General features: G+C 42.2%; 1 protein-coding gene across 1 annotated transcript in view; it reads right to left on the reverse strand.

Moving 5' to 3' along the window:
- hcn2b (hyperpolarization activated cyclic nucleotide-gated potassium channel 2b) overlaps positions 1 to 11,441 on the reverse strand; it is a gene marked incomplete at both ends in the record, with an annotated part of 56,696 nt that extends 45,255 nt beyond the window's left edge. Inside the window, 3 exons of the mRNA XM_083888103.1 lie at positions 1,846 to 2,007; positions 8,430 to 8,853; positions 10,597 to 11,441. Coding sequence (XP_083744229.1) covers positions 1,846 to 2,007; positions 8,430 to 8,853; positions 10,597 to 11,441 — 1,431 coding nt within the window. The remainder of the gene's footprint in view (positions 1 to 1,845; positions 2,008 to 8,429; positions 8,854 to 10,596) is intronic.
- Between the last annotated feature and the right edge of the window lie 2,030 nt (positions 11,442 to 13,471).

Genomic DNA, 13,471 nt, shown 5'->3' on the forward strand with positions numbered 1-13,471 from the left:
ATAGTCCATAATTTCAAATAAATCTGTACATGGAAATTGTAGCTTTTTAAAAGACAAAGTTTGATTATTGTGACTCATCCTCACATCATTAAATACAAATGTTTTGGTATCAAAGCTGGAATAGGAACCTTTCCCCCAAAGGGACATGTACACGCAGCTACTTAGTAGAACAACCAATAGGAGAGCCCTCTTCCTCTTAAGTGTCCTGTGATTGGTCAAAGTCTCCTGTCACAATTATACAGATTTCTTTAGGGAAATCAGTCCGATTGATGGAGAAAGGCTATGTTCATAGCATTGATTAATGATACCAAAAAACATGTTACCTACCACAGCTTTACTGTATTTTAGTAGCATCTAATGTGAGGGTATCTAAAAATCCTATTCTTACTGAGCAACTAAGTCTGCAAATTCAAAATGAACCTGCTTTAAATACTGATTATTTGTCAAATATTTGTTACATAACCGGTGATTTTTGGCTCTCGAACACTGCTGCCGCTTTCTCTCCAGAGAGTTTTCCTTTTAAAGTGCACAATAATGTGGGAGAAAACCTCTGCTATAATGGTCTGTCTGTCTGTCAGCAGATGGCCAGAAGCTACCTGCCAGATCGAAGGAAGGAGGAAAGACATCAGAGGGGAGAAATAAACGAGGGAGATTGAGATAAGTCCCGCTGTTAGAAGCAAGAGAAAACAAGCTCTTGTTGTCGTCCTTCACTCCTGCCTTCTCTGCCACTAGCAAGTCTCCTGGGTTTAACTAGAGATGGTTTAATTGAGGCCATTTTTGCGTGTGTGTGTGTGAGAGATTGTGTGCGCAGACTCAACTTTAAATAAATCCCATTCCCCCATCTGCTTGCAGCACACCTTTGGTCTCCGTGGAGGATATGAATCATGTGTTGGTTTTGCAGTCATAGTTCTGTCACCTTTTTTATGTCCATGTGATTATTGTGTTCATGTGACCTCATGTCTGAGAAAACACACACACATATGGCAAGCCTGGATATGTATTACAGATATCTGTAAATCAATTCTTCCTAGTCAAAAAGAACATTTCAGATATCCACAATGACATTCTTCCTAGGACAAATGACGTCACTTTTGCCATTCATGTGAATTGGGCTTTCAATTTCAGATATCCACAATTCAATCTGGATATCTAGAAAGAACATTATGGATATCTGCAATAGAATTCTTACTAGGATGAACTCCCATCTCAGATATCTTCAATCCAATTGATACTAGTCATAATAACATTTACGGTAATTGTAATGAAACCACACTGAAGTGACGTCATTTGTTGTAGGAAGAATGACATTGTGGATAGGAAGAATGTCATTGTGGATAGGAAAATTATAATTGTGGATAGGAAGATTGTCATTGTGGATAGTAAAAATGTCATTGTGGATAGGAAGAATGTCATTGTGGATAGGAAAATTATAATTGTGGATAGGAAGATTGTCATTGTGGATAGTAAAAATGTCATTGTGGATAGGAAGTATGTCATTGTGGATAGGAAGAAAAATGTCATTGTGGATAGGAAGAATGTAATTGTGGATAGGAAGAATGTAATTGTGGATAGGAAGTATGTCATTGTGGATAGGAAAATGTTCATTGTGGATAGGAAAAATGTCATTGTGGATAGGAAGTATGTCATTGTGGATAGGAAGAATGTCATTGTGGATAGGAAAATGTTCATTGTGGATAGAAAGAATGGGATAGGGAGAATGTAATTGTGGATAGGAAGAATGTAATTGTGGTTAGGAAGTATGTCATTGTGGATAGGAAGAATTGAATTACAGATATGTGAAATACATATCATACATAGCAAACACGAGCAAGTACGGTAGCTTACCACCATCTTGTTGAGGGAGACCCAGCAGTCGGATGGAAAGTCCTGCAGCATGGGCACCAGGAACTGGAGACAGCCGTCCCAGTGACACAGCAGCAGCATCATACCAATCAGGTTGATGATTCGCATCACAGCACTGGCCAGGTCATAGGTCATGTGGAAGATCTGTCAGGAGGAGAAGAGACAGGCAGGCGGTGAAGGTTACGGACGTGGAGACCAAAGAAGGTGATGACAGACGTGTGAAGAGAACAACAAATCAGTGGATTCAAGACTGTTTTCACAAAAATATTTCACAGTTCAACCTGAACTATCTCTTAAATGTCTTTCCGATAATTGATATTTAATCAAATTAGTGTAAAAGGTGGTGCTTATAATCATGTTTATAATATCACTGTATCACTCGCAGCATTGTGTGTAGCCGAGCCCATGAGAATCAGAAGTCATGAGATGCAGTAAGTGATTTGGCTGGGTGCTATGTGGCTGTATTGGAAGTTCACTGCAGCCAGGTTCCTGGTATTGGACAATATCAGCTGTCAATCACTCACATAATGTGCTGTGATTTTCCTCGAAACATAATTCACACAATTGACATCATGTGAAACGAGCAATTGAGACCATTAATCCCTTAGGATGATGTTTAATCCAATCCAATCCAAATGTATTTATATCTCTACGTAGATCTCATATAAAGCACTTTAAAAACAACAGCTGAAAGTGCTGTACATCAGAGAAAAATAAAAGAAATAAAACATACAAACGTGTGACCTGTTTTGAATAGACCTAGAACAATACAACATACAATAAAACAATAAAATACTGTAGACAATATAAAAACAACACAAATAAGCAGTTCATACAATAAAACGTGGAGTAAAAAGTAACAAAAAAATGGAGTTGCCCCCTAATGGTCATTCAGGAAAATACAGGGTTCAGGCACTTCCACATTGGCGTATACACAGTCTGTGCTGATGGCAGTGATTTTTTTTATTATTCTTATTATGTATGAGTTTCACACAACCAGGAGTTACAGTGTTAGGGGTCGTACAGCTTTAAATAAATAATAAAAATGCAGGGCTGTATTTAAAACTCAATCAAACTTTACTAAAAGTAGACTTGTAAAAACCTGGCTGGGCATACTAAGCTTTTTTCCTGAGGAGTGATCTGATGAATCTCACGTCTTCTCAGTTGAATAATGTGTCAGGCTGAGCCTCTGAATTGTAACGAGGTGTGGAAAATGAACAAGCAGAGTCTGTGGTCTGCATTCTCCATCTTGATAAAACCTCACGCAGACACTGATGAAGCTTTGATCAACAGGCAGGCCGCCGGCGGCGGACTCTCTCGCCTTAGGTAAGAAGGCTTATTTGTGTGGAGATGGTGTTGTGGTCACAGCCTTGTAAACACCACTCACTGTGGCTTTGCTGGCCATTGGCCAAACCTGTTTTTTTTGCCATTTTGTGCCTGTATATTGCCCAGCCGCACAGATGTTTGCCTATAAAATATCAATGTATGCATATTGGAAAAAAAACTTGATTTATGGGCCAATTTGATAGTTTCTTAGATCAGAAAAAACAACAACTCATTTTTCACTTGAGACTTTTTTTTGTCCTACATGTGAAGTAGGCCAGACTCTCTCCATGTGTCTGTCTGGAGACATGAAAAGAGATGCCTCTGTTGTGATTTCACCTATTCGGGAGCAGCCGGGTCGGGTCGGCGGCGATGCTCAACACACAGCTCGCTTGAACGTCAAAGCCTGCACTCCTCTTAAATCTCCTGCGTGCAAATACCTCCTGTTAGTTCCAGTGCCAACACGTCGTGGAGGCTGACCAGTGGAACCTGGCAAACACTCATATTATAATTCCACCTTATCATGCTCTGCGTCAACAGGCAAAATGCCAGAGACACTGATTTCTCTCTCCTACAATGGCCTTTGATCATTTGGAGAAGGGGGGGGATCCACACAGTGAGTCCCTGCTCTGATTAGGAAGAATTCCCATCATGATTAATGAGGCTCCAGGACTAATGTTACCCCCGACACTCGACCAGCACCTGGCCATGTGTCACTGTCAGACCACAATCTGGGTCAGGGCACATTACCACGACCACAACGGACTGTGTAAGAACACACACACACACACAGCGGAGACACGTTCTACTCCTGTGTGTCTGCCACACAAGTTGATCCAGGAGATTCACATTTAGATTTAGTGACTTTTAGTGCTGAAATTTCACCCTCGGGTACAAGTCTCCCTCCCTTGCGCAAACACGTTCAACCGTTCACTATCATAATCTGACTCGTGTCAAAGGCACGTCACAGAGTGGCGAGTCTGGAGACATGCTTCCTGCCTCAGGAAATTGCTCTGGTTATTCCTGACAACTCTTATCTCTGCCGCTGTGTCGGCACAACAAACAAACGCATGCATGAACGCGCGCGCGCTCGCTCGAACACACACATTTGCAAAGCATTCATAGAGAGAGGACACTGGGACATAATGCATTCCCTAGCCCCCCTAACATTAACCCATCCATAATCTACCGCTTTATCCTTCACCCGGAGGGTTAAGGGGGGTTGCTGTGCCAATCTCAGGCTGACATAGGGCGATTGGCGGGGTACACCGCTGGACAGTTCGCCAGTCCATCGCAGATCCACATATAGAGACAACCATCCACTCACACACCTACGGTCAATTTGGAGTGATCAATTTGCCTAATCCCCAAATCTGCATGCTTTTGGACTGTGGGAGGAAGCCGGACATCCTGGAGAAAACCCACGCACACACGGGGGAGAACATGCAAACTCCATGCAGAAAGGCCCTTGTTCCAACTGGGGCTCGAACCCAGGTCTTCTTGCTGCAAAGGCAAGAGTGCTAACCACTACGCCAACCGCATGGCCCTCTGACTTTAACCACCACAACTAAATCTCTAAACCCTAAAACCAAGTCTTAAACCACAAAAAAAAACCTTTCAAGAGGTGACAGTGCATGAGGATACAGTCAAAATATTATTTTGTCCTCGCAAAGATACAAGAACACACACATCTTCTATTCAAGTACATGCTGTTAAACGGCGTCGTTTTGACACACAGCTGGGGGTTAAACAGTGAAATCTAAACTAAAAACAAAAGCTAAACTGAGATGAGCCAAGTGGAGCTCAGCAGCAGGGAAAACACAGCCAGCCATGTTTGGATGGAGCTGACAAACAGAGCTTAGCTCATCAACAGCTGATCGGGATAAGGAGGCTCAATCTCTGTTAAAGCAAAGGAGAACGTGGCTGTGTATGTGTGTGTGTGTGTGTGTGTGTGTGTGTGTGTGCGTGTGCGTGTGTGAGTGTGTTAGAGTCAGTAATTATGGTGCACAACAGGCTCAAATTACGCTGCTGTAATCAGAAGAGCAGTGGTTATTTTCAGAGTGAGGGAACACACATTTGATTCGTACAGTAGATGCCCCTGGCTGGGCCAAAATAGAATCATATGTTTATATATAGTACACACTATAGAAGAGAGCTTACAGGTCATCCTGCAGCAGAACGTCCTTTTGTCTCCCCGTCTCTCGGGTAGACAGACGCCGCTGCTCATCAGTGACAGTCGCCACTTTATTTACGACAAACCGCTTTGTTAGAGTAAATATCTAATCATCGAATGACATTTACATGGTCGAGACTACCTATAGTGAAGTTAGCATCTCTGGGAGGTAACAAGAATGGTCCGGAGGAGAAGGGTTGGTCTAGTATAGTATAGTGCTTTTCTAATCATGACGACCAGTTACACTACAGTTTTGAAATTCACTCATTCAGCACATTTTCCATCACTCCTCTTTCATACCACACCCATTCACATGCTGTAAGAGCTAGGAATCGAACCCACAACCTTTGAGTCGAAAGAAGACTCGCACTGCTGCTGTCACCCCAAGGCAGCTCTGTGTACCTAATACACATATTTAATAATAAGCTGCTGCTATACGTGAGATGCAGCTAAAACATTTCGTTGTATTCTTGTATTCTTCTTAATCTTAATCTTAATCTTAAAGTGGCCAAACTAAACCATAAAAAAAACTCCTGGTCAAAACCTTTCATTATTAGTATTAAATCTTGTTTTAAAGGACATATCTCATTGCCCTTCATTTTACCATATCATTATGGTTATTGTTATTGTTTTGTTTACATTGGTCTTGGATGCAATAGAACTTTGTTGTCCATGCGTGTTGTTAAGGGTTTCTTATAGAGGACATATTTTGCTGTGTTGCTTGATTCTGACAAAAAAAGTTATAATAATATATCTAATAGCACAGGAGTACTTAATGGATGATGAAGCATAGCAGCACATGACTTTATGTCCTGCTGTGTAATGTAATTAGTGAAGCTGGTGCTCTTTTATTAAAGCCGCTCTCTGCCACTCCTTTAACGCGTATTGGTTTCTAATACCGTGCCAAATCAAGTGTGGAAAAATTAGCTCGCATTATGGTGAAAATATTTTTTTTTTAAAAAGACAGTTTCCGGATTCTCTCTCTGGTTGTTTTCATTCCTTGGGAAATCCCTTTACGGTTTCCCACTGATGAGCACAAATGAATTTTTCATGAATTCTTCGCTGCATCACAACATTGACTCACTGATGACCTATTATCCAGCTATCAGATTAATGGTGATTTTTCATTTATTATTACTTACATTGCACGGATCCAAAAATAGCTTGTCTTTTCATATACGTATAAATGTATATATATATGTATACCACTGTGGTAGAATCCAGTATTGCATTATTAATGAGAGAGCAATAAGACTTTTTTTTGTCATCAGCACAGCTCTGGCAGCAACAGTGATGTTTATACAAATGTTGTTAGATCTTAAAATCCATGGAAAGTTCCGTAAAATAATAAATATATTCTTGTTGAACTGTCATGAAGACGCCTTGTGATGTGAAAGTGCTTTTTAAGTAACTTTCCATGATCTGTACTACTGTCTAGCACCAGTGGCAGTTGAGAATAGCTTCAGCTCCCCTCCTGTTCTCACTCACGAGGTGAGAAACATGACTAACTTGAGGCTAAGGTTTATGGAAAATACACTTCACAGTCCAGTGTGCAAAAAAAAGAAATATGACTTATGACTGATTAAAGGACCAGGATGTAAGAATTAGTGACATCTAACGGTGAGAAGACAGATTGCAAACAGGACTGAAGGATTGAAGGCAGCCTTCACATACCAGAAAGAACGATGGTCTTTCCAAGAATACTTATTCTATGTCTTTTTATTATTTTAAAGGGATTATACACTTATACAAACACACATCACGTCTATTTCTTGACTTACTATTCTCTATTTGTTCACTCAACATTCATTCATTTAAAAGATGTAACTGTAAAGCAGGAAGTAGGGGATCAATGATTGTCGTATGGTTATAATCTCTTATTCAACAGTTGCCAGTTTTCTTCAGGTTAAATCAAGATGTGATAAATCAAAAACACGAGTAAAGATTAAGATAAAACGGACAAATTAAAAAGTTAAAGGGAAAAAAGTTAAGATGGACAAAAAAATGGACAAGATCAACACAGTAGATGGAGGTTAAAGGTGCATTATGTAATAAATCTAAAGCAACTGGCCATAAAATCCTCCTAATATGTCACAGAGACTCAGGAATAATGTTCATATAACAAACTGAACTCACCAACAACAACAGTTCAGCCAAAATATTTGCATTAAAAAAAATATTTTGCAGATTGAGAATCATGTTTATGTTTTGAAATCATGTTTTGGCATGTGGCGCCACCTACTGCCCTCTACCAATCATTGCAATTAGTAGAGTCTCAGCTGCCGAGCAACCACGGGTTGCCAGTTACGTCATAAAACAAAACCTAAAATTTTGAATTTGAATGTAGTAACCGTTTTTGGCCACATTCTTACATATGGCACCTTTAAACAATAATACAATAATTGAAAATGCAGAATACAGGGGGAAAAGCTAGCTGAGGTACTATACCAAATCAGGTGAACACGTGTCATAGATTAGTGTGAAAACTATAGCCTTACACATGTTGTATATTGTGTTTCCTCATATATTTCACTTTATGGATTTTTTTCTCATATTCTTTTAAGTGTAACTAAACCCCTAAACCACATTTTTCAGTATGGGTATCTCGTAATTATTTGTCGATCCATGTGCAAGTGTTGCGTGACTGCTGCCACACACCAGTGACTGCATTCTAATTTCCCATTGGTTGTTTTGAACCTCGCTTACATCACTGGTTTACTTTTAAATCGCTCTTTTATCTAATCGGGCGTGAGGCTGATTGTCCCAGAGTGTCACTCAGTCGCCGTTTTCTCTTTCTCCGTCATCTAGACGGATGCAACTCAGTGTCCGATTTCACTACCAGGCCACGCCCCCTAACTGCCCTGCACTCTCACTCAGGGCTCAGCCCACTTCTTTTGGCATTTTTCAAATAAGGCACTTAGTAGAGTTAACTGCTTGTGTTTACGCTCACAAGATTCGACACATGATCTGCCGTCATCATAAAAACATAGTTCAACCTCTAGTGGCTGAAGTCGAGTAAACCCAAAGACCCTCCCTCTATCCACAGCATTGCACAGTAAACTCCACCTACCTCCTCCCACTGGTGGATGTAACGGATGAGTCTGGAAAGCCTCAGCAAACGCAGCAGACTGAGAATCTTCGTGAAGCGGACGATGCGGAGCGCCCGGGCCGTCTTGTACATCTCCGAGTCAATCCCTTTCTCCACGATGAGGAAGATATAATCCACCGGTATGGACGAGACAAAGTCCACCACAAACCAGCTCTTGAGGTACTTCTCCTTGATCTTCTTGGGGTCGAGGATGATCTCCGTGTTGTCCTCGAACACGATGCCCGTCCTGAAGTTGAGAACCAGGTCGATGAGGAAGAAGGTGTCGGAGAAGACGTTGAAGATGATCCAGGGCGTGGTGGTCTCGTCCTTGAAGAAGGTGATGCCCACGGGGATGATGATCAGGTTGCCCACCATGAACATCAGCATGGTGAAGTCCCAGTAGAACCTGACGGAGGCGAGACGTGGGGAATAAGGCGGTTCATGAAAAAGGCAACACACGTGGGGAAATAACACAATCAGCACAAAGTTGTGTTTGCAGCTTTTCCTGCATCCATCCATCCATTGTCTACTACTTTATCCTCCACATGAGGGACTGCTGGTGCCAATCCCATAGACTATTCACTATTCATAAACTATTCAGTCACACACTTACACCTACGGGCAATTTAGAGTGTCCAATTAACCTGAACAAAACATTTGCACACTCAGTAAAGAGCACCGCTGTCACCACAGTAAGACCAAAGTAGCAGATATTGTACGAAACGCCTGCTTCTTTCCCACCTTGTGATCTTGTCTATCTGCTCCACGATGAGAGAAGAACCAACAGCGTCTGACACACAACAAGGTCAGGCCAAGGACAAGCAGAGAGAGACAAGAATATTACAGTGAAAGTCCAACTGGGTGTCGAGTTCCTTTTTAAAACCCAAGGACAAAGACACAGAGACCTGAGTGGTATTCATAGCCACCGATTTATGCTCCATCACACATATCCACTGGTTGGTGTCCGTGACATTTTCTCGTCTAAAACGGAGCGCGGCACAAAAGTCAATCTTGACAAACAACCGACCCGTGGTTTGGAATTTAAAGCGCCGGTTCATGACGGGCAACTCCTCAACTGTTTTCAGAGAGGAGATGATTAAATGATAAAGTCATTAGCCGAGCAAGACAATGAATCAGATCATCGAGAAAGTTACTGGAAGACTACTTAGAGTAAAGAGTATAAACACTGTTGCCTGATGGAGTAAAACGGGAGACTATAAGCAGAGGGAGGAATTTGAGACGGCTTTGCTGACTCATGGGTGTCCTAATTGTTAATACAGTCACAAATCAATATTCACTCATTCACCGGCTCCCACATGAGGGTCGCGGGGGTTGCTGGTGCCATCGTCACTGAGGGTAAAAGGTCGTATCACAGGGTCAAGATATAGACACATTTGGACATGTGGTGAGGAAACTGGAGAACCGGGAGAGAAAGCCCAGGCCGGGACACGAACCAGCAACCTTTTTTAGCTGTGAGGCAACAGTGCTGGCCACATACACCACTATATGGCCACGCATCAATATTTCTGTGTGAGAATTTGAAATCATGTGGGGTTCATCCTCAGTCATTTTACAAATGAGATCATTTGGGGGAACTGTCCTTGGTGCTGAAACACTTTTATAATCAGTCATATAGATAATTACTCTTTAAAGACTTTGTCCTTGGTGCTGAAACCCTCCTTTTTTTAATGACTTATCACAACTCATGCTTTTTAATTTAGACACCCAGACTATGTGCTGAAGAATTAAAAAACAAGATGTTAAAAACGAGTTTTAAAATCAGTTGATATCGATAATTATTCTAATAAATGGTCTGATATTTAAAGACTTTGAAGATTTGTTGCTTTTAAATGTCTTAATAGAAATAAATACTGACTATGTAGCAACAAATAGTGTTATTATTATTGAAATATAGCCCAGCCTGAGTTTCAAAGTTTACATTTTGGAGCAAATGAGCGCCATCAGCAGAAAAACCACACTTTATCAGGAGTCTGGTGTACCTAATAAAGTGACCGCTGCGTGCGTTTAAGAGTGGGTTTTTCCCATTAATGGGTGTGTTGTGGCTAAATGGAGGACCATTATCTCTTCCTCCTTCACGCAGAGCCACGCAGACACACTGTACTGAACTTTACTCAGTGGGGACTCTCACCTGAAGTCGCTGTACGGGTGAATAATCCAGTTCCCCGCAGACTTAACTCGCTCCTGCTCTTTCTCCACCGCCTTCTGGCTGCCGAACATGCGCAGGGAGAATTTGTTGACTCCTGGCTGAAGCATGGAGCTGAACTGCCGCTGCATGTACGTCTGATTCCCCCTGGAGTCTCCATCGTCCGGCACGATCTGAGAGCCGTCCTCCGCTTTGGTGAAAGCCACAGAACTTCTCGACTGCAGACTCGGGGTCTGTCCTTTACTCGTCGGGGCATAGGAGAAGGAAACTCTGGAGTCCTTCTTCTCCATCGCTGCCACGGTCATCACTTCGGCCCCGGGCCCCTGGCTGAGGGGCCCCGATGAAGTAATGGAGCCGTCCATGCACGCAAGCAGCCCCTTGCTGTCCTCTGACGCCGCTGCTGCTGCTGCTGCTACTCCATCTGGCTGCTTCTCCTGCCTTGAGATGAGAGAGGAGAGACTCCCTGAACTGGTCGGGTCCCTTCTACAATCTCCGTTTTTATTGCATATCATCCCGATGGCCGTCTCTCCTACCGCCGTCTCCTCTGAGCCTGTGTCTCCTCCTGCGCGCCTGTGCTCAGCAGCATCTCTGTGGCGCGACGGCTGGGAGGAAGTGAGGGGCGCGCACTCCTCGCCTCTGAAGAGCCACAGCTCATTGTTGTTGGAGCTTTTACGCGCACCGGACGCGGCTCCGCCTCCTGGCACACATTTCTTCATCTCGGTTCCTCCGCTGCTCCCGTGGCCCTCGCATCCGCCCCAGCTGATTAGTTGATGTGGTGGAGGCAGATGCAGGAATTTGGGCTCCTCCTCGCCATCCTCCGCTTCGTCCATCACCAGCAGACATAACACAGGGGCCAGACGCACGCGCACGCGCACACGCGCACACGCACACGCGCGCACACACACACACACACACACACACACACACACACACACACACACACACACAGGAAGGTGTGGAGTTCAAAGCCACAGCAGCCTCCTCCTGCTTTCCATTCACTTTAGAAGAGGAGCGCGCACCGTTGCTATGGCTGCAACCTGGCTTCTGTTATTTCATGCCCTGTGTGTGTGTGTGCGTGTGCGTGCGTGCATGTGTATTGTGTGACCTCTTCAAGACCCTTTCAGGCATAAACAACACTGTGACCTTGGCAGAACCACGGCTCCTGATGAGGAGCAAACGTGGGCCCATAATGAGGCAGAAGCTCATTTCTGCAGATTGAAGTTAGGATTATAGCTTCAGGTTATGGTTACACATTAAGTGGTAATGATTTTCCCTGAGAAGACTAGCTTTTGAAAGCTTTGTGTGTTTGTACTTGTATTTTCTCCCTTTTTTAACCTCTTAACATAACATTGACTTTGTCAGATTAACAGGAACTGGTTAAGTTAAAGAGCTAAAATGTGAATTGTGGTTAGGTTAAGGTTAGTCATTGACTGGTTAGGGTTAAGGTTGTTCAAATGAATGGAAGTCAATGCAGAATTAAAACTCAATCATTTTGGTTCCAGGACAAAATAAGACATTTGAGATCATCATCATTTCCAACACTGACTTTTCCACATTTTCTGACATTTTATGGACCAAACAATATTCAATTAATCGAGGAAAATGATCGACAGGTGAATCGATTCTGGAAATAAGTGTTAGTTGCAACTCTAGTTCAGTGTGACGACATTCACTTTAAACCTGACACGTCACTTTAAATCTGTTTGCACAGCATCTTGCACAACCAGTGTGCACTTTATGTACAGTTCTTCTTGCTTGTATATATGCATATGTTTATACTTATTTCATGCATATATATTATTTTAGTTTTCTGGTAATATTTATTATTTTTCTTATGTATATTATAGTTTTTAAAACATTTCTTTCTACTTTATGCTGGTATTTTTTGAGTGGACAGCAAAGTAAGAATTTCATTGTACAGGGAAACGTGTTTCTTTACTGTACATATGACAATAAACACTTTGAATCTTGAATTTGGTCATCAAAACTTGAAGGATTTTTCAGGGTCGTGATTCTGTTTTAGGGAGAGTGGGAAAGAGAGAAAGAGGAAAAACACATGTGAAGAAAAGCCCAAAACAGCGTTATTATAATGACAGCTCTTACACATATCTCATAAACAGACACATTAACATATCAATTAAACTCACCTGAGAGGAACATCCGGACTGAGGTGACAAACAAAGGTCACAGCACCATCACTGAGCACATGCAGGAACTGAAAAGGACTGATCAGCCAATAATCAGTGGTGCCATGTCCAGGTGATCGATAACAGCAGAGCTTTTCCTGTCACCGGTCAGGGCGCCTGCATCATCAGCGTCTGCCTGTTGCTTTGGTGTTTGCCTTGGAATCTGCTATTTCTCTTGCGGTGTCAACGAGCACCACCTTGTGGTACAAGTGACACATTACACTGGACGGTTGAGAATAATTTGTGAACATGCACTTTTTCTTTTGGAGTGCTTCTCAGAGTGGGGGCTTCGAAGGGTTAGTAATCAAAGTACACTAATTGTGTACAATGTGTTTTATGTTTATCTGAAGGTAGAATTCCTGGCTCTCTGGCTCTTCCTGAGATATCTTACTTTAACAACTTGTACAGATATATTATTCATTGGTAATAGGGTAAACATACAGCAATTCTATGTCAAAGTTATGTGTTCACTTAAGTATTTTTGCCCTCAAAACTCTTTGGAATAAAATATACTGGCTTGAACACAGTGCAATAAATTTGCCCACCAAAACGTTGACCTGGCAGACTTACAATTTAGAAAAAAGTAAATAAATATATATCCTTTAAAAAAAAAAAAAAAAAAAGTCTAAATGTAATATCACCGTTTATCCTAAAGGAACCTGCTGATCCCAGCG

The sequence above is a fragment of the Microchirus variegatus genome (assembly GCF_963457635.1).
Source record: "Microchirus variegatus genome assembly, chromosome: 4".
Lineage (NCBI taxonomy): Eukaryota > Metazoa > Chordata > Actinopteri > Pleuronectiformes > Soleidae > Microchirus > Microchirus variegatus.